Source organism: Triplophysa dalaica, chromosome 7 (assembly GCF_015846415.1).
Source record: "Triplophysa dalaica isolate WHDGS20190420 chromosome 7, ASM1584641v1, whole genome shotgun sequence".
Classification (NCBI taxonomy): Eukaryota; Metazoa; Chordata; class Actinopteri; order Cypriniformes; family Nemacheilidae; genus Triplophysa; species Triplophysa dalaica.
In genome coordinates this window covers 16,924,519-16,948,624 of record NC_079548.1, presented here as the reverse complement: position 1 = coordinate 16,948,624, position 24,106 = coordinate 16,924,519, and the positions used below count along the sequence as shown (strand labels likewise).

The 24,106-nt window shown below is 40.4% G+C and overlaps 1 protein-coding gene across 1 annotated transcript in view; it reads left to right on the top strand.

Moving 5' to 3' along the window:
• sdk1a (sidekick cell adhesion molecule 1a) overlaps nucleotides 1–24,064 on the top strand; it is a 261,987-nt gene extending 237,923 nt beyond the window's left edge. The window contains 16 exon segments of the mRNA XM_056752481.1: nucleotides 565–766; nucleotides 1,920–2,023; nucleotides 4,011–4,081; nucleotides 4,744–4,876; nucleotides 8,519–8,575; nucleotides 8,906–9,007; nucleotides 13,332–13,447; nucleotides 14,704–14,890; nucleotides 16,545–16,682; nucleotides 16,759–16,920; nucleotides 17,140–17,265; nucleotides 18,139–18,303; nucleotides 19,974–20,111; nucleotides 20,298–20,418; nucleotides 21,296–21,425; nucleotides 22,376–24,064. Of these exon segments, the coding sequence (XP_056608459.1) occupies nucleotides 565–766; nucleotides 1,920–2,023; nucleotides 4,011–4,081; nucleotides 4,744–4,876; nucleotides 8,519–8,575; nucleotides 8,906–9,007; nucleotides 13,332–13,447; nucleotides 14,704–14,890; nucleotides 16,545–16,682; nucleotides 16,759–16,920; nucleotides 17,140–17,265; nucleotides 18,139–18,303; nucleotides 19,974–20,111; nucleotides 20,298–20,418; nucleotides 21,296–21,425; nucleotides 22,376–22,648 (2,225 nt within the window). The 3' untranslated portion in view covers nucleotides 22,649–24,064.
• Nucleotides 24,065–24,106: the final 42 nt, after the last annotated feature.

The following is a 24,106-nucleotide window of genomic DNA, read 5'->3' as shown; positions in this document are numbered from 1 at the left end:
AAATCAGCTCTGCCGTTTTCCTCATTTGAAATTCTCGGAAACGTCGCATAATTGTTGTAAACACATTCATACATGATCCATTCAGTCTATACAAGAGAGACTTTAAAAAATACTGAATTGATATTCATCATCTCACCTGCTACTCGTGCAATACCTGAATAAATTATACAGAGGTTCAGGTTAAAGATGAAATGTGATTACATATCAACCTCTGACCCATAGATCGACCCTTTAGAAAACCTGCTCGGACGAGACCGCTACAGTCACTGCTTTAAATACCTCTCGTCGCGCATGATCTGCATCTTTAATGACGATCGATGCCGCACACCTTTAAATAAACAATTATGCCTGTCTGTAACGATTTCGCCCATTCAAATCGATCGGTTATGCAGTCGTGTGTCACGCAGGTGGGCAGGTGTGGAAAGGCCAGGGCGAGAGCTGCTGACAGATGCACACATGAGTAGAACAACCCTGCGCTGTGATTAAGAACACTCAGCAGACTTGCTCGACCCTTGCACTCACCCATCACACCTCTCTCTCTCTCTCTCTCTCTCTCTCCATCAGAGCGACCTCAGCCTCCACAGCGCCTGCGAGTATCCCAGGAACAGGTGCAGTCCCGCAAACTACGCCTCAGTTGGGTTCCCGGAGGAGACGGCTCGTCTCCCGTGCGTTACTTCACCCTGCAGACGCAGGAGTTGCCTGACGGAGACTGGACCACTCATTCTTCTGCTATAAGCCACAATAATACGTCCTGGGAGGTGGACAGGTAAGCATGTGTTCACAAACAGCATCACTGGTGTTCTTACACTGGGACCGCCCTGAATGACCATCACCGAGTTGATTTCACTCGCCGGGTGTCGGCCTCCCCTGCCGAGCTCATAAAGGCTGCTCCGTAAGGGCTGGATGGGAGGGAGTGTTATTAAACTCGTAGGAGTCTTTTTACTCCGCCGCAATTTATGATACTCAATCCAATTTGAGCGAGCGAGAAACAATCGGTTCCACTGGGCTACCGGAGCGCCGCCTTTTTGCATATGAGTTATGTCTGAGCCGCAACCATGATTATATGGGTGGCGGAATGATATTTTATATGCATTGGGAGGGCTATCTCATCTTGATTATGATGAGTCTCTGTTCTCAGTTGAAAACTCTCTCAGCCGTCAGCTTTTGAGTGCTTTTTTAAACGGCAAGATTGTTGCTAAATGGATTATTCAAGGACCGATTTGTGTCCTTACCAGCTGGAGGCTTTTAGGAGAGGGGCACCCTGGGAAAAATATTCCCTTTAACTAGGCAATGGCAAATAGTAAAAGCTTCCTCTTTGAAAGTCATATAATTTCACCGAAATCGGTTATGAGTCTAAAATGACACATTTGGTTAGTTAATGAGCTCAATTGGCTCTGTTTTGGGTAAATGGAAAATTAGAAATTAAAAACAGACATTTTTCCTATTATTTCCTGTATTCTGAAATTTTTGGGGGGTTTTCAAGACTCCATGATGCTTGCAACTGGAAGGTCAAGGGTTTGATTTCGACACATGTATATCCCCAATGCACTGTAACCTTGGATAACAGCATCTTCCAAAATGCATAAATATAAACACAAGCAGTAATATTCTACCGACATCCCAGTCGTTCTTTTCAATATCACGTTTCTGTTTTTATGAAGTGCCATATGCTCCTCTAATGTCTTTATGCGATCTCCCCGACGTGAAGAGTGTTGTATCTTATTTCCGTCCTCACCTCTCTGCCTCGAGTGCTTTAAGATAAAATTGGTAATTGCCAGCTCGTGCCCTTGGGCTTCAATGGATTGTGTCCCTGACATTTATAGATACTAGCTCATACATGCACTGCTGAGCCACATCATTTGTGATGGGAAAGATCTTTGTCCGATATGAGAGAGCTCACGATCTGTGCAATCCCATAGGCTGAAACCCTTCACTTCATACAAGCTGAGAATGATGGCAACTAATGATGTTGGAGACAGCAAGTACAGCCAAGAGACGGATGCAATTACGACTTTACAAGATGGTGAGTAAAGATGAGCCTGTTGCACCCTATTTGCTTTGGTTGATACGCTATTGATTTGAAGGCCATAGAAGAGCTATGCTCTTATCGTCACCTTTCACTTGGAAGGTGAACTCGGTGAACTAACTCGGCACTGCGGAAAACAGTTCTTTAATTTATTGGTTTTAATTTAAAACTTTTGTCTTCCCTTACAAATCATTTGTTTTCCCAGAGAATATTTTATGTTCCCTCGCAAAAACTTTTGGTTTCCCAAGAATATTTTGTTTTCCCTAACAAAACTTTGTGTTCCCAAAAGTATATTTTGTGTTCCCTCCCAAAACTTTTGTGTTCCTGTGAGAATATTTTGCGTTCCCTCACAAAACATTTCTGTTGCCCCCAAGAATATTTAGCGTTCTCTCACTTAAATATTTGCGTTCCCCCAAGAATAGTTCATGAGAATTGCGTTCATATGTTTGCGAGAGACCACAGTGTTTCTCGGGTGAATGCAAAAGTTTTGCGAGGGAACGCAAAAGCTTTGAACATTATTTTCTTGATTCTCATAAATTTTCCACCACGACGTCTCATACGGGGCTCAGTAATGATGGGCTCTTATTAACTGCTTTTTCATTATTCAGTCCAAGACATCCATTTCTGACACACTTTTATGAAATAAAAGTACGATTTGTACTGAAAACTAATGTTCGCAGAATTTAAATTTAAGCGGACACCTTAAGATCACGTTTGTAAGGTCAAGAGAAACATTCCACTCAAGTGCCCTACTATTTAAAACATTAAAAAGGTTTTATTGAGGTACAAAACTGTACGAGTTCTCAGAATACACAAACCCGACATCAGCTTGTCGTTGGGGTGATGGTACTGTGCATGTTTGTCCCACCCATCAAAGATGTTGATGTCAGTTTGATAATCTGAGTTGAACCACACAACACGCTGCACCTTTAAAAGTAGAGTTTGTAAGAATTTTGCTGTAAATTATCCAAAAACCACTAGGCTAATTATAGTAGAGTAGGCGGGGTGAGACCGTGATTCGAGCCCGGTGTGCGCACAGCTGGCACTAATTCACAATTACTCACCGGACTCGAACCACGGTCTCACCCCGCCTACTCTACTACACTAATGTTGTATATATAGTACTTACAATATCTCAAATGTTTCTAACTGCTTTTAAATGCTAAACAGTGGACCGGGGCCGTTTAGTCGCCTGTCAATGGCGTCATATCCACGTTACCCTTTCTTACCGCATTTACTGATGTAGCAACCGCATGACACTGTTGTAGACAGATTCGGAAATAGTTTGTACCGTTGGTTCGTGGCTCTCACTAAATCCTTGGTGTTTCGAGTCAGATCCGTGGGCGTGGCTCGTTGGTTTTGACTAAATCTTTGGTGTTTGAAGTCTTACGAAACCTTTACCCTAACCCACACCCTAACCTAAGTCTAACCATATAAACTACCTTTGATTGTTAAAATTGACGAAAAAACATGTTTTTTCAACAACAAGGATTTAGTGAGAGCTGTCAGTCCGTCTAGCACTGTGGCAAATGATGTGGGTACGTTCAAAATAACTTTTACTATGGTTGATTTGAACACTTAAAACTGCGCAGTTTTATCACACCATCGAATTGGACAATTACAGTAACATCTATGACTAACAAATTAGTTTTAAACCTTACATTACTCACGTCTAATTCATTATAATGAAACAAAATGATTTCATCAAACGCAAAATGCATCAAACTTTATTACTTTACCTCTTCCGTTAACATGATTTCTCGTTCCCGTCTGAATGATGTATCAGCGGCCCCATCAGCAGCGGAGTTGAAGACAACTTATCCCATCACACGCGATTGTTTTGTTGTTTTGATCGTGCGCCCTCTAGCAGCGATTTCTACAAACTGTACCTTAAAGAAACTGTTTATGCAGTGTAAAGAGAATTTCCATTGCATCTTACGTGAACATATTCATGTGTTAAATGTTGTTTTCTGTGTGACTGCAGTTCCTGACGAGGCACCGGTGATTCAAGCTGTGAAACCCTCCACGACAACATCCGTGCTGGTGCAGTGGCAGGTACGGTATAATGCAGCTCTTCTCCGACCAAACTGAACTTCTGACCCCCATTACATCCATCTGACGGGCAGATAACAAAGCGGCTCCAGCCTGAGAAGAATGCATGCATGTTGCAAGCGATCACCAATTAAATTACAGCCCTGTTCTGTTTAATGATTTGATGTTTGTCGGTAGGCAGTCTCGTTTTCCTCTGAGCAGGCTGCCACGCGTCGCTTAGTATTCCTGATGCAGGTGTGCATAAATTAATGACACGCTGTATTGATACCCGCACATTTACAGAGCTCGCAAAGGGCCCCGGGATAATTAATACCCGCGCACGACGGCGATCCCGCAATCTGACGGGATATTAATTAGTAGCTGAAACCTTTATTCACTGACCTATGAGTCCCGGATCTTCTCGGCACTGTTCTGTATCAGCGCAACCGTAGGAAGAGTTGATTACTCCCGGCTTTGTTAATTACCCGCCGACTGAATGGCTCTGAAATTAAATCCTCATCTTTTATTTATCTTATCCGTTTCACAGCTAGCGTCGCGCACAGACACGATCAGTCACTGCCCGCTGTCAGTTATGGCTGGGGCCGTCTTTTATCAGAGTTTTTATAATGAGGACTGTGAAACCAGCCAGTGGAATGTGACCTTTAATTTAATCTTTCTCTTTGCAGCCGCCCAAAGAAGAGAGTGTGAATGGAGTTCTGGTGGGCTATCGGATCTACTACCGCGAACTCCAGTACGACACCGCTCCACAGGAGTCAAAGAGGGCCGTCAACAGCTCCTTGCTTCGCACCGAACTGACAGGTAGCTCTTGAACCCAAGAGTATGATTTATAACACGCATTCTCAACCCACCCCGGATCGGAGAAAATATCTTTCTCATGGAATTCCTTAAGCTTGTAAGCTCGGAATTTCTGACATGTGCCGCAGGAGAGATGGATACTGTAATTGGCCGCTTCTCCGGTTGGACTCAAATTACTGAAATGAATTACTAAATCCATCGTGGTGTAAGGTGCGGTTAGGTTTGAATGCTAACGCCGCCTCTGCTCATCCTTCCCGAGAATAAATTCTGGACGGATGACTGAGCGGAGGTGAACTCATTACGCGCTCGGTCTGTGTGAGGTGTGGCATCATGGGTTTGAGCTCAAGCGTTCGGCAGCAAGCGCGCCGCCGGGCTTTTTTTCCGCTGCTAAATCTCCTTTGACAAATTGGGCTCAGCAGTGTTGACAGCATTTAAATGCACAAGCCCAGAGCAGCCGAGCACACAGGCATATTTAATTTCTTTCTCTATGTTCAGCACCGGTCAGAGCAGGAGTGCAATATCTCTCTCTCTCTCCCCTCAAGCCTCAACTTACATGTTAAAATCTGAGGTCTTCTAAGTGCCGAATGTGCCAACCTACTGAAATCATCCTAAATGCCAAGTGAAATTACTCAAGCTATCTTCTATTTGTTCAGGCTTAACAGCTTACATTGAAAAGTTAGCAGGCACTCCAGAAGCTAACAAGGGCTTTGTCACTTTCTAGGCCTGATGTGTAGAAGTCATGTCAATTTCGGTTGCCTTATACAGTAGTTATCTACAGGAATAATGAGGAAGAAAATAGGTTGTTGGCTAAAGGTTTTTTATTTCTTCACCGAAAATAGAACACAAAATATGCATCATGACAACACTACGTTTTGTGCCTGTCAAAATGCGGCAAATCCTTAACTACACACTACATGTGATAAATAATCCTTAACACTTATTTCAAGAGCTCAGGTTTAACAAGAATTGCGTTCACATGTATTTCATTCTGATCATTTTTTACATTGTTGATAAATTAGAAGTATGTCCTCCTGTTTATAAAAATATTTTACTTGATCAAATAAATAAGTAAGTGCCAAGAAGCCATGTTTACAGTGATTTTATAACATTGATTAACAAAAGCTTATTAGACTCAAAGTGAATCTTAGATTAACTTTAAAACTTTATAACTTTTATCACTGTAAATCTTGGTTTATTGCTTTTATAAGACATTTATTCCAAATATGTAGCACATTTACAAAAAATAGACTTTAATGAAAAATATGAGTGATCTGCAGAACCATAGATATAAATAACTAGATGCCGCATTCGCAGCTGTTTCTACAAGGTGAAAACAATTTATTGTGGGGAGAAAAATTTAAACAGTGTCCTGGATCCTTCCTGAGTCTGAAGACTCTCTCTCCTTCGCTCTTCAAATCATTTTTAGCCTCTTCAAAACTTTTTTCAAAGTGAACCAATGGGCCACCAGGTATCACTATCAGTATGCATGAAATCTAATGCTTGACCACTTTAGCTCTGAATAAAACAATTATGTGAATCAAGACGTAATAAGGTTATATGACGTTCAGAGGACTTTATCCTACATTTACTGGAGTTGGTTTAAGTTGTATATGAATCTATACAAGCGCAACGTTGCATTTGCTCAGCCCCAGCTAACATAGCCTAAGTTCAGGAGGCCAGTGGCAGACCACCAGTGAGAAAGTGATGCGAGTCTCAGCCGATGTGTGAACCCCGCTTGCTTAAGGGTATCTTAGTTGTTTCCAGCCAACCCTGAGAATCGATCCGGCAAAATCCTGGTCATGAGGCCAACTCTCTATCCATTAGGCCATGACTGCCCAGACATTATTTTTTCTCACTTGCGTTTATCTTGGAGGAAAAATGTTTTGAAGAGCGAAAAAAAGTATTCAGACTTAGGCTCTTGGATACTGTTTTTTTTCTCTCTACAATGATTTTTTTTCACTTTGCGGTTCAGGGCCACCATATTTTTTATGCCCCTATATGTAGGTCGTCCGTCATATTGGTAAGGTGCAAGCCGTTCTGTGTTGCCAAGTCTGCGTTTTTTCTGTAGAGTTGGGGAATATTTATTTGTTGAAAGTGGAGTTATTTTGTTATTTAGCTGTCAATCTTCAGATGATTTTATTTGTGAATGTTCTGTTATTTGGTCTAGGGATATTAAACTCATGATGTCAGATTGTTTGCTCAGATCTGTCCACCCTGTCAAGCCGGTCTGTGAACACTCAAAAGCAAGTGTGTTTGCAAATATAGTTTTACGCTTGTATGATTATGAAAACTATTTACTCCATCCATCCATCCATTTTCTTCCGCTTATCCGGGGCCGGGTCGCGGGGGCAGCAGTCTAAACAGGGATGCCCAGACCTCCCTCTCCCTAGACACTTCCTCCAGCTCTTCCGGGGGGACATCGAGGCGTTCCCAGGCCAGCCGGGAGACATAGTCCCTCCAGCGTGTCCTAGGTCTTCCCCGGGGTCTTCTCCCGGTGGGACATGCCCGGAACACCTTCTCGGGAAGGCGTCCAGGGGGCATCCGGAAAAGATGCCCGAGCCACCTCAGCTGGCCCCTCTCTATGTGGAGGAGCAGCGGATCTATTCTGAGCTCCTCCCGAGTGACCGAGCTTCTCACCCTATCTCTAAGGGATAGCCCAGCCACCCTGCGGAGAAAGCTCATTTCGCCGCCTGTATCCGGGATCTTGTCCTTTCGGTCATGACCCACAGCTCTCAATCTCCAGCTCCTTCCCTGTCAGAGAGGTGACGTTCCATGTCCCTAGAGCTAGATTCTGCGTTCAGGGATCGGGTTGTCGAGTCCCCCGCCTTCGACTACCACCCGTACCACCAAAACTATTTACTGTTTCTTTAATTTAAATCCCTGATTTTCACAGCCAGTGTTGTGGCATTTTACCAAACTGTAAGTGACGTCAGTGAACCGTTCCAAGATGGCGGACACGTCTACGTATCTGGAGTGCTTGAATGAGGCATCTAGTTATATATATCTACTAAAACTAGTTGTTTTATAAATCCTATTATGTGCCTTTTTAGTCAAAGTAAAATAGACAAAATTGTATGAATGCAGTATATGGACAAACTAACTAACTTAATTACTCCAATTTAAATAATAAATGTATTTGTCAACTGCCGAAAACGACAATATTTTTTTAAATACCTACCACGTTTTCATAGTGTGTTGTCAGGCTACAAAGTGTTAAATTAAATTATTCTAAAATAATGTTTCATAAAGAAACCATCATGTTATGTTTGTAACATCAGTGCACTGTGTTTGAGTTCAGGTTTTTTTTGCAATTGAAATAAGTTTTCCCAATTGACGCAGTAGTAATATATGTTTAAAAACTATTATTATGTCCGTAATGCACCACAGCTTGTTATATAGCATTCTGTATTGACTTTTAAATCATCAATCACTGACTCACTTTGGTTTCTTTGGGGGTTTGATTCGGGTGCGAGCCAAAGCTGAGATGAGCATTGTGGAATTTCATCAATCACTTGAAGAAGTGTGCGATGAGCACCTTTGAATACCAAAGATTTACTGCCATGATGAAATATCCCTTTGATTTGTGCATTTCCATCTCTGCTGCCTCTCTAGTAATGGTTCCGTGTTCTCCTTTTCCCTTCACAGCCAAAAGCACTGTGAAGACCGTCAGCAATCCTTCATTAACCGTATTCGAGCTAACACGTGAGTATTATTTAGCTGTCTTTCATTTACGAACAGGAACATTCTGGCCCTGAGATGAATCTTTTTGCACATCATATGAATCCAAAGATATTTGCTCCAATGTTCACCCAAAGATCATGTCAATAACCCTTTTGAAAGAGCTCGTAAATAGTGTTGTCGTAGATGTCCACCGTCATAACCAAACTGTACGGAACAGCAGGTGGTGATCTGAGAGATGTTTCAGTTTCCACCCAAATCAGTTCTCTTTCTTGTGTTCTGCTGTCTCAAAGCCAACATAAATCTTTCAAGTGCCCTTACAGACCTTCTTTTGTAATTTTGGATTCTCATTAGAGCTGCAGAAATACAGGCGCTATGAAATCGTGATCACTGCCTACAACGTCATCGGCGAAAGTCCTCCGAGTTCTCCGGTAGAGGTGTTTGTCGGGGAAGCAGGTAAGCATTTTTGTCTTTGGTGTAAAATTATGACAAATTTCATGACAAATTTACAAAATAATCATGCAGATCATGCCAAAATTTAACCATAAGTTTTCATTTATATTACTTTTACGGTCTGATGTTAAACGCGGTATAGTGCATCTCGTTTTTCTAAAAGTGCACATCTCACTGTTGTTAAGCTGGATGGGTTTTGAAATATTGAGCCGACTTCTGTCAAATCCAAAGCAGCATGCTTTCCCAACAGAGGACTGTTTTAATGAAAGAGCAGATCCTTCGTCCTCCATCCTCACAGATGTTGACCACTGTCGATCGATGTTCCTTTTGCGATCCTTAAGGCTTGTGCTGTAATACTTTCCAGCAACACAGCAGCACGCTTTATCTAGTATCCCTCAGGGAGTAAGGCTCGACATGACCTGACAGATATGAATCGTGTTCCCTTTGTGGAATGGCATGAAGAGGGAACGCAGGGACAGAGGGCAGAGGCGCCTAAGTGACCGAAACAGAGACCCGCTAAACGCTACATGACCACGATGTGGTTCAATAAACTAGTAAACTAGTCAAATTTCACATGACTCTTAAGTATTACAGGTTATTGCACAAAGGTAGGACGTCTTTTCTGTTTCTGTGTACATAAAGGTCAATTTATTCCAAGGTCCATTTAGGTCCAAATTGTAACTAATGAGTCAGTTGAGATGGATAGTGACTAGAGGGTGGAAGTGCGTTTTCAGATTCTAACTGAATGTGATGAGGACACGTGAATTTTAAAAAGAGAGCGACCCACACTGACAAGCTATTTTCAATAAACCCCGCAATATTTCATGGGAAAATTTGAGTTTAAATTTAGCAAAATACAAGTTGTACTATTTCACTTTAAAGTAGCAGTGAAATAGTACAAAATTGTATTTTGCTTAATTTATGTTTTTGTTAATATAATATAATGTATGTGTGGTTTAATAAATACACACACCTGTATATATTGATGCTGTCTCGTGATTTATCGCATCCAGAAAAAACATTTATGTTTACATTATATATGTCTGTGTACTGTGCATATTAATTTGTATTATAAACACATACGCATTCATGTATATATTTAAGAAAAATATGATAATTTAAATGTAATAATAATAATAATTTTAATTATTAATATAAATATTTCCTAAATATTGTTTTTTTACATTTTTATTTAAACACAAACGTTTATTCTGTATGCAATAAATCGTGATTAATCGTTTGAAAGCGCTCTATTAAAGAAAAATGTATAACATATATATATTTTTTTATACATGATATACATTATATTTAAAAATATATATATATTCATTTAAATATGAACACGGCACACATACATTCAGTATATTATATAAACACAAACAAATATTTTGTGATCGAATCATTGCAATTACTCGATTTGACAGCCCTGTTATTTTTATATTCTTTACATAAAAAATAGGGAAAAATCATGTAAATGTATTAAATAATATGTCAAGCCAAAAGAAAGTGAACTGAGACCCACCCACAACCAAAGTGAACCTTGAAACAAGACCCTCACTTTTAGAGCCAGAGACACACACACACACCATATTGTTTTTCATTCAGTCCACTTGAAAGGGTCTGGGTTTCGTTCTTTTAAAAAGGAATCAAGTGTTTAAATACACTAAGCGCACCACACGGATCTGAAGTGCCTGCAGAAATGAAAGATTGAACAGGACTGAATAAGCAGAGAGCTCAAAGGCAAATTTCTTATGGAGAAATCTGGCTTTACTTTCCATTCTCGTCCAGTCTATAATCAGACATCCGACATAGCAGCTTGTCCTGCTGAATCTGTAGCGCTCTTCAAGTTGAGCTCAAGTTATCTTGTTGCTAAAGACAGTCATTTTTCTTGTATATTTATTGACTGAGTAATATCCAGCTGTCTGGCTGAGGAGCCCAGCGTTCCATCTAATGAGCTGCCAACAGAGAAACCCGGGATATGACATCCCAGCAATTCCTCAGGAAACGGATAATTGTCGCACTGTTATATCAGGTACACTACCAAAGCTTGAGCCTTCCTCACCGACACCGCCAGGAACAAATCTATATTCACGTGGGGCATCTCAAATGATCAATGAAAGAGCCTTTAGTGGAAAAACAATCTCCCACTGCAAGAAAATAGATGCATTATATCCGCATTTCAACTATATGCTAAAAAGTATCGAACGCAGACAAATTGCTACAAATGCGAACTGTCGTTTTGGCTGTTTAATTCCACTCCAGTGGTGGTAACCGGTTGACACCGCACAGACAAGATGTTGTTAAAGCTCGTCGCTTGCAGCAAAGTTTTGCATTTCACTGCCATGATTATTTATGGTAATCTGTAGGATTGTTCCACCGGCAGCACAGGATTAATATAAGCAGTCACGGTGGGAGTGTTGGCAGGACAGGGTGTGGGGATTTTTTTACATCTTTCACCCCTTTGCTGAATTTTTGGCCTCCTCTCATAAGGGGTTTAATGAAGCAGTAAGCATGAATCTGTCATAGGGAACTCAAGCAGCTGGTGAAGCAGGCAGGGTTATCAACATCAGGTTATTAACAGCATCATTAGAAGGGGCCAGGCGTGGAGATTACTCCCAGCAGCAGGAGGGGGGACTGCCAAACAAACAAATGAATTTCCCGCTGATTAACGTCAGGTCGGCAACATCTGAAGATGCTCAGAGAGGGATCAGGGGACAGGGAGGCAGGGAGCGGCGATGCCCTTATAGCCACCCTGCGGACATGCTACAGTTAAAGTGCAATATCTGCAGATTGTAACTTTGTTCGAAAACTTGGTGAGCTGCCTACTCAGATGGCATTTGGAGGCATCGGGCGCATCAGTTCCTGCTGTTCCAGAAGGTGGGCAGCGAACTCACAAGTAGGCCAGAAAGAGGTATCTTTGAAGACAGGCAATATTGCTTGAATGCAACACTGAGAAAGTAATCCCAGAATGCATTTCAACAAGCTCAGTAAAAACAATTATCCAGATGGTAGACAAAGTTAGGGAAACCTTAAATACATTCTTATGTTTGTCTTTTAATAGTGGTGAGTATCAATAATGGACTGGTATTGTTAGCAAAGCAACATTTATTTATACTGGAATCCAATGTTTTATTTAAATTAATATTGTTAATAATAAAGTTACATTTTTGGCCTTTACAGCACAACATTAACTTGTGCTCTAACAATGCGTTAGAACCCATTATAATTTTCTATTTTGTCCATGGAAAAAATTGTCCGTAGGGCGTGAGTGCGTGAGTGAGTGTGTGTGCCCTGCGATGGGTTGGCACTCCATCCAGGGTGTATCCTGCCTTGATGCCCGATGACTCCTGAGATAGGCGCAGGCTCCCCGTAACCCGAGGTAGTTCGGATAAGCGGTAGAAAATGGAATGGAATGGAATTTTGTCCATGCTGGATGCATTCAGTGTAGACACAGTGTAAAGGCCAAGCGTTATATTTTGGTTGTAGCCCATTATTGTGACGGACAAAACTACACAAAAGAGACTACAGTAAATAAAATAGTCAAATTAAAATATAATGTAAAAAATGAAGAAAAAAAAATTAATGTATTAAATTAATTAATTAATTTTCAGGCACATGGTGTTTTTGCATAGGCCTGCTGAAAAAAAGCAGCTCAAACTAGATTTGGGTTTTATGTGATTTGTTGCCTACTCAGTCCGGTTTGGTTGGTTTTAGAGGGTTTTGGATGCTGGTCAGGGTAGAAGACCATTATACCAGTTTGAACTGTTTTATTTCTTCAGTACGGATGTAGAGCATTTAAAATCCCTCAATTGCATGGTTCCGTTTGAGTTAGCATCCCACCTTTGGAGGCAGCTGCCTATGTAGACAAGTAGAGTTTGGCACAGAGCTCGTCATCGTATTTTAACAGCTCACTCAGTTGTGCTTCTTGAGCCAGCCCCTCTTGAACTCCGCTGCCCGCAGCCGTAATTCAGCCCCGCTCATAAATGATTCAGCCAGCTTTACTACACCTAAACTCAACTTTCAAGCCTAGAAATAGACGAGCTGTCTCGCTCCCACCGCTATCTCCGCTTTCACGTTTGGTTTTATTAAATTCTCTTTTTTCATTCTGGATTATTGTTGTCCGGGGATGTAGCTGTGATTTATGACGGATAGGGCATATTTCCCGTGCCTCATCCGAATGACATTTAAGGCAGACACAACAGGCTGGAGTCTCTGATCGTCTTTGTGTATTTATTTGTAAGGCACAGTAGATGTCTTTTTGTAGGTTGTGGATACCTGGAGGGATTGAGTGTGATGTATTTACAGTATCTCCTCTGCTCTGTGTCAGCCCCCTCCGTAGCCCCTCAGAACATCCAGATCAACACCTTGTCATCCACCCAGCTGGAGGTCCAGTGGGAGCCGCCCCCCGTCGAGACCCAAAATGGCATTATTCAGGGATATAAGGTAACACCCCCATCTGATCTCCTCTATACTCTCACTATCCACTCTCTCTTTCTGTCTCTCTCCTCCCTGTGCTCCTGCTGTCAATCAATTCAAGCTCTCTAAGGCAGAAGATTAGCTAGTTACGTCTTTATTTTGCAAGAATTCTACTCAGATTTAACGTAATGGATAATGGTGTTAGACAGCATGTTTAAAAGTTCTGCCCGTTCATCTTGTGAATTAATGATCAGCGTGTTAGGGTTAAGTGAATTTCTGCTGAAATATACATGGCGTTGATATAAAAATGTCCAGGAGCCATTGCGGTAAAATGGCAGATTCATGTTCATGCGAAGATTACAGCTGGTTTCATTGAATGCTCGAGTTGTGAGAGATCATGCACACCGCAGGATTTAACTGCTTTATCTGAATCTGAAAAGTCTTTAGTGTTTTGTTAAACAGGAATATAGTCACATAAAGTTAAGCGAAACATTTGGCAATAATGCAAATCTTCTCAAAATAAAGACAATACTTTTGGTGGTCAGATGTTAAAGGATCAATTCTCCCAAGAATAGCAATTTTGTCATCATTTAATTCCCCCTTGTGTCATTCAAAACCTCTTTATGACTTTTTCGTCTGTGGAACATTAATGAAATGTAAAGAAATATTCCAGTTGAAGTCAATGGTGTAACAAGCATTCTTCAAAAGATCTTCTTTTGTGTTCTACGGAAGAAAGTAAGTCAGTTTTGGGATGACATGAGACAATTCATATTTCGGGGCAAGTGTGACTATTCCTTTAAGCTTAGTGCACTGGGCTTGTATCCAAATGACTAAAAACACTGCAATGGTTAGCACTATTTTACCCACTCGAGCTTAGAGATCAATATGTCAAATTTAAATCCACAGTTGACCACAAGTGTTTTTGCAAGTCAAAGTTCATTGAACTTCGGTGGGCAGCAAAAGACGGAGACATGACATGAACTTGTATTTCTTCTCTCCCACGTTCACATGCATGTAAATGAAAGTGAATAGGACATGAAGACAAGTGTGGTCGCACATTTAGTGAAACGTGTCCGTATTTAATGTGGTGAAGTCTAGTGTGGTCGCACCTTTAGTGAAACATGCCCAGTTGGTGAAGAGCAATTGTAAAAGTGGATGTGTAGCTTTTTCTTTACAGATGACAATATTTTGTCATTTTATGCCTCATACTTTCTGGAGTCATTGTATAATGTTCATCTGCGTGTCATGTCATTCACGTCTCATCGATGTATTTTTTGTCGTAGATTCTTTACTGGGAGATGGACAATCAGAACGAAACAGAAAGAGTTAAGATTCTCTTTCGACCAGAAACCAACATGAGATTGAAGAACCTGACCAGTTACACATACTACATGGTGAAGCTCTCTGCCTTCAACGCAGCTGGAGACGGTCCGTTCAGTGAGCCCAGGAGGGGGCGCACTCTTCAAGCCGGTAAGCTTCTGCACAAATCATTCACTGCCATTATATTCCCATTCAAACGTGATCACAGCACCACCCTCTGACACCAGCAAATACCTTTAAAGGCTAAACCGTAAATCTGACCGCAGATGGCACGCCAAGGGCAGTACGTCCACTTCCACGTTGTCTTCTTCACCATGCATGAAAACCAGGTTGACACTTGATCAAGTTTTGGCGCATGGGGCGTTATATCACCGTTGCATCATTCACATTAGCCATTCATGTGTTCTGCATTAAATCATTTAGTCTATAAATGTTGTCGTAATGAATTACGCACAAGCGCGGAACGATTTGACCTCAGGCTACACCTCGCTGGAATGACGGGGAAGGGCTCTTTACCCACGAGTCACTTCAAAAAAACAATTTGAAAATTATTCAAATGGTCTTGATGTGACCTCATTTGTACAAACAGATGAAACTCTTCCCCCTCTTCCTCTCTTTGACATTTCCTGAAGCCACTTGCGTAAGAGGATGGATTTGCATGCCGGACAGCTAAGAGTTTGCCGTAAGAGTCTGTACTGGATGTTTTCATTTAAATGTTGTCAATGTGAGTCACATTGAAAGCTGTTGTAGAACAGATTGTTCATGTGCACCTGTGACCTCATATCTTGTTGAATTTATATTATACAGTTGTTAGAGGGACAGTCACACAAAAATACAATACAAGTCATTGTTTATTCACCCTCATGTCATTCAAAACCTCTTTATGTTGACCACAAAAGAAGATATTGTGAAAAATGTTGGTGGTTTTGTGTCTGTACAATGGAAGTCAATGGGGGTCAGTGCTGTTTGGTTACCCAATGTTCTTCAGAATATCTTCTTATGTGTTCTGCAGAAGAAAGAAAGTCATGCAGGTTTACAATGACATTAGGGTGAATAAATATGAAAAAGTTTTCGATTTGGGAAGAACTTAAAGTTACTATGTTCCTTGGTCGCCCTGTTAGGGACAGTTCACCCCAAAATTCTGTCCCCCTCTTGTCATTTTAAACCCATACGACTTTCTTTCTTCTGCAAAACACAAAAGAAGATATTTTGATGAATTTTGGTAAAGGAAACCGTTGGTACATATTTACTTCTATTGTATGGACCAACAACCAAAGCAAGTCAAGATGGACCAATGGTTTTCTTCAAAATATCTTCTTTTGTGTTCTTCAGAAGAAAGAAAGTCATACAAGGTTTAAATGACAAGAGGGTGATTTCGGAATTTTCACACACGCTACTCAACTTACTGTCCAAAAAAATCAACTCTCTGAAATGAAAAACAGTCAATTTAATCGCAGCCTTAATTTAAGTAAAATCAACACATGCCATGGAGTTATGGGCTTTTTTAGATCTCTTTCAATGTAATCACTATTTAAATAAACCAGCACTTGACTACAGATAACAGAAATGAGCCTGACAGTTTTAAAAGATGGAAAGAAAGATGATAAAACCATCCACTTGAAACCCTACAGTGATGTTTTTTCCACGGTTAAGGTGATTTTCAGCACACCGCTTCTCATTGGCCTCAAGGGGCTCATAGCTGTAATGTAGTGATCTGTATCTGTCTGTATTTTATTATTTACTACAGGACGAGAATGTATCTCTTTATTTCTTGCTCTTTTCCAATCCTCTTTTTTCTTTGCAGCCCCCAGTGCCCCCAGCTTCATCAGTTTCTCTGAGGTGACCAGCAGCACCCTCAATGTGTCCTGGGGATTCCCTCTGTTGCCCAACGGCGTGGTGGAGGGCTACAGGGTGGTGTATGAGCCCACAGCTCCTATTCAAGGTCTGGCTGAAGTGTTTAGTCTGTTGTGGGTTTTTTTGTTGCTTGAGAAAACTAATCTTGTTTATGTGTCCATCAGGCGTGACTAAACTAGTAACTGTGGATATCCGTGGCAGCTGGCAGCGCTGGCTGAAGGTTCGAGACCTTACCAAGGGTGTCACCTACTGCTTCCGCGTTCAGGCGAAGACTATTGCCTACGGGCCAGAAGCGGAAGCCAACATTACAGCCGGCCCTGTCAAAGGTGAACTACACAGCCCTGAAAAATACACAAACATCAGCGAAATCTGGAGATCTGGGTTGCTGAGCACAGCGCGCATTGTACATTCATCACCGGGAGCATCGGAAATCTAGGCTGTGAAAAGAAGCCTACGTGGATCAATTTTGCACAATAGTGCAGATTTTCGATTTAAAACAAGAGTGGATCCTTCAGAACTGACCTTGTGTTTTCCTCTCTGCATAGGATCTCCTGGATCACCTGTAGAAATGTCAATCACAAAGACCGGCTCAATGCTCGATATCCATTGGACACCCGGAGAGACAGGCGGAGGTCACGTCATAGGCTATGTCATCGAAGCACGTCCATCAGGTACATCTGCAAAGATTTTTGCTTTATGTATTCAGTTTGAGATTCGAGGGGTGGTTCATTGTTATGGTCGAAACTTGTGGCAAACTAGATGCGAGATTAATATTTTCAGCACACTTCGCAGATTCATTTTTTAAATAATTGTATGTAAAACACAAGTCATTGTGTCACTCACAACATAATATCAGAGATGAGCGGGTGTCTGTCACGCTTCCTTGCTCAACCTCTCATGATAAATTTAATACTGAACCATAGTCATCCGAATAGACACACCAATCACGGCAGACGTTTCTTCCACGTAAGCAGTTTGTATGTCTTGAATTGAGTTTTAATTGCATCACATGACTTGTCAATGACGTTTCTTACAATGCAGGTTATTTTACGTGAAGTTTTTGATAAAGTACAAACCAATTCACCATCAGGTCATTTAAAACCTCTATATGACTCTTTTATCTGTGGAACACAAAAGAAGATATTTTGAGAAATGTTTTGTGTCCATAGAATGAAAGGTAATGGGGGCCAATGTTGTTTTGTTACTAACATTCTTCAAAATATCTTCTTTTGTGCTTTGCAGAAGAAAGAAAGTCACGCAGGTTTGAAATGACATGAGGATGAATAAATGGTGAAAGGATGTTTATGTTTAAGTAAATCTACATGAATAAAAAGTGAATTTTCTGAACATTTACTGATTATCAAAGTAAATGGCCTTTTCCGGTCATCATGAATATATTCCCATTGAACAACACTTCATATTAGGTATTGAAAAAGCTGCTGGGCGTTCTTTCTTTCGGCATCTGCTAAGCAAGTGTAATGGGACCCAGTAATGATCTTAGTGCTTCCAAGTGACATTTTCATTGAATGTGACCTTCTGCACAGATGAGGGATTGTGGGATACCTTTGTGCGGCACCTGCCTCCCACCAGCACCTCTCACTCTGTGAACCTGGACCGCCTCAGACAGGGCATCAGCTACCAGTTCAGAGTCCTGGCGATCAATGAGTTTGGCTACGGTGAGCCTAGTGCGCCCTCTGGTGCTATGTCAGGTAATTGCACTTTCCTCAGCTTGACTATGATGAGTCATCTTGAGCATTACATCAGCTAGCGTTCATGTTCCTTAGGTTGGATGAAAGCTTTATGTGATACACATGTGAACCTTACGATCCATATCTTCTTATGGTACAGGAGACATAAGGGATACTTGGTGTAGTTGAGGTAGACTTAGTGTTAAGAAAAACAAAGTTAAATGAATCACATAAAAAAGAAACTTGATTCAAGTTCATTTTTCTTATCCCCATTGACAATTGTTGTCTCTTGTTTAAACTCAATTTGGCTAATTTCTTAGGAAACACAACCTAGTCATTTTGCTTCTCAAGTAAAATATTAAGTAAGAAGAACATTTATTTGTAATGCATTTACATTTCTAAGGGGATTTTTCACCAAGTGTTAAGAAAACATTCAAATTCTCCTTTGTGGTTGTCTACGTATGGCTAAGTGTCTGAATAATTTGACTCACGCTGTTGATCATAATCCAAATGCATCCTGAAGCGAAGAGCCTGGCCTTGCTAAGAGTTTAGCAGAAGTACGTCATCAAACCGAATTCATATACCCACTTTGATGAGCAAATTTTAGCAAAGTGTGAGATGTTGTTGAGGTCTGTTCTTCATCTGATCTCTTGCTGACTAGCTTTCACCTTCACGTTTTTCAAGAGATCTTTATGATTTTGTTTTCACTACAGGCGTGTCCACTCTTTGGACTTTGATATTATAAATATTAACAAATACAGATTACCTTGTTTTCATGTGATTGCCTGCGGTTAAGCAACCACGTTCAAAATGTGTGCTTATTGAACAGCCAGCATCCTTATCAGCGATATTACAACCGGTTTCAGTCTTTTATTGTTTAAGGAGAGTTCAGAGATGAAGGTGAGGTCGTTTATAAAGCTAAAGCCTTATAAGGTACTCCAGGCAGTAGTGGTTTATGTTGTGGACATATATAGTCAAGACGTGTGTATCTCTGAATGTTACACCCGAGGTTATATCATAATGTGGTTGAAAGGCTTTACATGATGTAATAATTATATCACACAGATGTCAACGGGTGTCACGAGGCATGCATTCAAAACACATAACACCCACATCTAATAGACAAAATCCTAATTTGGGAATAAAACCTTTGTAAATGATTCACAATTAAGATGTCTGTCATTTCATATAATGAATTATCAAAGTTAAAGCGGTTAAAACCACTTTAGGAAAAGCCAAGCGCGTTATCAACATCTCGCGTGTCGTGAGACTGAAATATTCATACGGCAGGCGCGCTGCAATCTGTGTAAGACTTGATGTCACTGCAGCTCAATATTTCTGTCAGAGCGGTCCATCAGAGATATGACTGCAGCCTCCGCTGACTCCAGAGCACTAGAGATGAACAGACAGGACACGTGCAGATAAACATGCCTCACTGCTGATCTGAATACGCAGTCTGAAGGAATAACATCTGTTCCGAGGTGCTGCTTGCTTAGGCCGGTGAGGCAGCAGATGTAGATGATGCATCGTGGCTGGTTTTTCGCATTCATTTTCATAAGTTATCATCTAGAACACCCTAACAACTCCAAACAACTAGTCAGAACTCTTAAGTGGCCGCGTAAGGACACCCTGGCAAACAGCCAGGACACACTATCACGTGCACTGTAACAATCCAGTTGTTTGTTTTTTAGCTCAAGTTGACACGCCGTTCTATGAGGAGTGGTGGTTTCTGGTGGTGTTGGCGCTGTGCGGTCTGATTCTGCTGCTGCTGGTGGTTTTCGGCCTCGTCTTGCATGGCCAGAACAGAAAGTACAAGAGCTGCGGAACAGGTGTGACCTAAACCAAACCTCTCCAATCTTCTTATAATAAACCATCAATCCGTCCTCTCGCAACATCATATGCTAAATGCTTGCGTGCTTATTTAGAAAAGTAAATCCACCCACTTGCAAGTAGAAAGATTCAAGTTGAAGTCAGGTGATGTTTTTGCTGGGATGATGATATGCTTACTGCCGTAGGTAAAGCCGTGTCAACGGTGGAGGAGACGGTCACACTGGACAATGGAGGATTCACGGCTCTGGAGCTCAACAGCAGGCCTATTCATGTCAAGGGCGTTTTCCTGAGGAAGAATGGAACCAGGTTACATAACTTATGATACTCATGTTTATAGAAAAACTCTCTGGGGAAATTCACAAACTACTCATTTATTCACTGTCAAATTGTTCAGAACCTGAACAATGAGAAATGTGGTCTACTTTTGTGAGAAGACAAAAGAAGATATTTTTCAGAAATGTGTCTGTGGTTTTATGTTCATACAGTGGACGTCATAGGGGGTTCAACGTTGTTAGGTTACCAATATCATTCAAAATATCGCCTGTTGTGTTCCGTAGATAAAAGTCATACAGGTTAGGAATAATGTGAGGGGGAGTTAATATTTTTAAAATATTTCATTTTGGAGTGAACTATCTCTAAATGGACAACTATATATTTAAAAGTATTTTGGGCACATTAAACAGTCACAGCAGTCTCCTTCACAGCCTCACATTCAGAACCAGAGCGCTAGATTAGTGGCATGCAAATTGCATTCGGCAGTAAATTTGTGGATGCATTAGCTCTGTTAGCTGATTTGCATAATTCCTGTGGAGAAACGGACACTTAAATAAATAAACCTCAATACTGGAGGCTGCAGTTCATTTGTGGTACATTCTCCACTGTGCATTATTTCATCTCTATATTAACCAGCACACCTTCAGTCCTTTTTACAGCCAGATTTACAAATTTTCGACGGTTTACAATTATCTGACCGAAAGATTATAAACCAAAAATCGTGTTTGGTCTTCATCAGAATAAAAAATCATGCTTGGTTTCCCACAAGTAAGCTCCAAAAAACGTGTTTACTTATATATATACTCTAAATGTTATACTTCAAAAGAACCCCAAAAATAAAATTATATCCATGACTACTAGAAATCCTCACATGCCCTGTGTTCTCATTCCTCTCTCTCTCCTCGAGCAGATCACCTCCTCGACCCAATCCAGCTGGACTACGCTATTCTGATGAAGACATCTGCAGCAACTACAACGGTGGGGTTTCCACAGAGAGCACAGCACTGACAGAGAGACCAGCTGACATGTCCGAGTCTGAGGTGAACTTTTACCACACATAAATGCACACACACACACACACATTTTCCATGGGTTGGTTGTGCTCTCCACGTGTTCCTTCTCTAGTTGACATAGTGTAAAGAGCTCATACTATTTTTAGTGCTTGTGAATATCACCGACTGCAAATTTAGGAAAATACCAACAGCAGTTTTTTATAGCATTTATAAAATGTATATAATATATACTATTCATTTATTACTATAAAAACACTGTTCATAATAATGTTGTTACATAATTCTATTAATTTATTACTATCAAAATTTCCTGATTAAATGAATAATATTGTATTTTATAAATATATACAATTTTATATATTCATATATATATATATATATATATATATATATATATATATATAGTGTTATTTATCTTGATTTTAATACTGTTCATAATAATGCAGTTACATAATTCTATTAATTTATTACTATAAAAATTTCCTGGTTAAAGAATAATATTGTATTTGATAAATATATACAATTTTATATATTCATATCTATAGTGTTATCTATCTTTATTTTAATACTGTTCATAATAATGCAGTTAAATAATTCTATTAATTTATTACTATCAAAATTTCCTGATTAAATTAGTAATATTGTATTTTATAAATATATACAATTTTATATATTCATATATATATATTGTTATCTTTCATAATTTTAATACAGTTCATAATAATGCTCGATTGTAGTTCTATGACAAAATGTTTTGATAAATTAATAATGAAAAATAAATCACTCTCTTTCTCATTTTCTTTACACGTAATAATTTAAAAATATTTCACATCGCTACATTATTTAGTAAGCAGGGATGTCGGGGTCCTGATCACACTGTCAGGGATTATTCATTCATGGTTAATGACCTTTTTGGGGACCTTATATGTTATCCCTCACATATTTCAAGTCTTCCTGACGTGTTTTTTCATTGTCAGGCGACAGACAGCGAATGTGAAGAGGAGCCAATCAAACACTCGTTCGTGAATCACTACATGAGCGACCCCTCCTACTTCAACTCCTGGAAGCGGCAGCAGAAGGGGCTCAAGCAGACTCTGGCCTGTTCCTACGAGGACTGCGCGAGCGGCGACGCGGAGTCTTACTATCAGACAGTGGTCACGCAGCACAGCGTGGGCGGGGTCTACACCCCCACAGGCCAGCCCACCCCTGGCTCACGGACTCCTGTCACGGGCTTCTCCTCGTTTGTGTGACGCACGGGTGCCCGGTCAGCCTGGACCCCTCTGTGTGGTTTCGGGCAGCACGGTTACAAATTTTTCGATATCCACAGTATCAATACAGACATAATGAACGCTGAATGCAGATTATGAAGCGAGTTGAGAGGAAAAACGATTTTTATATGCCAATACTGAAGACTTTTCACAGCACCGCTGATAATCAGAATTACTGTCTTTGTGTGTGATCCTTCTGTTAGCAGCCTCGTGAAAGATGGTTTAAATACACAGGGCTTGACTGAAAGCTCCTGTCCGTGACCTTTAGTCTAAAGGGTGGCACATACTGTATTCAACATTCCTGCCACTGTTCACTTTACCACACTGAAAAGAAACGCTGAGAAAAAACATGCTGTATACTCTCGTCTGAATATGCTTCATCTCACTGTCAGTGTCGCTTTATATGCACCTTGCATTCGAGATCTTAAAGGTCAGAAGTGTAAGTCTTCACTAATGGATCTGATTCACGGATAATGAAGCACGGAGCTCTGGGCACAAACGTCAAAGTGTTTTAGTATATTCTGTATAGACTCACCAGCAAGAAACATACTGTATCAAGGCTGTCAGAGGACAGTAGCTTTAGTTCTTCATCTCTGTAAAATCAGATGGTGAGCGGCCAGATGTGTTGTGATGTGCTTCGGTGCAATTGTGCCATTGCTTGCGGTCACACATTCTGACATCTAGGTTATAATTTTACCATTTTTACTCTCCTTGTCTGTTTGGCCTTGTTTTAAAAACTGAAATTATTTAATGAATGAATTGATGAAGAATACGTGTTGAGAACAGTATGGTTGCTTTGCACATACGCACTCTTGAGCCATAATGGGTTTCCTTCTTTTTCTTCAGTATCTTCGTTTTTTACAGGCTTGTAAAAAATGTGTAATTTTACAGTGCGATTTTAAAATTAATTTAAAAAAAATTTGTTCACCGTAGTGTTATTAAAAAAACGTTCAGCAGTTTGTACATTCAACAGTATGACGTTTTCTGAGTTTTGGAGAAATGCCAACACAATGAGTACATGAAGCAAACCAGAGTGTGAATCGCGCCAAATGTTTTAGCACAAACGTGTGTCATGGACGTTCATGAAGTTAAAGAAGTTCATGTTTTTTAAGGAAAATTAAATGTTTGTTGTTGACTCAAATGACTACAAAGATGTGTTGTTGCTGTTTTTTGAAAACTATTACAACAGCTGTTTCACAAATCAGTTATTTGATGGTTTCTAAGCATTTTTATAACTTTCAGTTTAAAGTTCAATGAACACAATGCATCAGTGGATATATTCTCTGTTATCACTTCCTCTTTGACTGTTGAATGGATCGAAGACCTTTCACATTTTGCAATCATTTGAATAAAAGCATAAGATGTAAAACGTAATAAATTCATGTGCATAAACCTAAACGTTTCTTTTCTCTATGTTGATATTAAACAATGTTTCCCTGC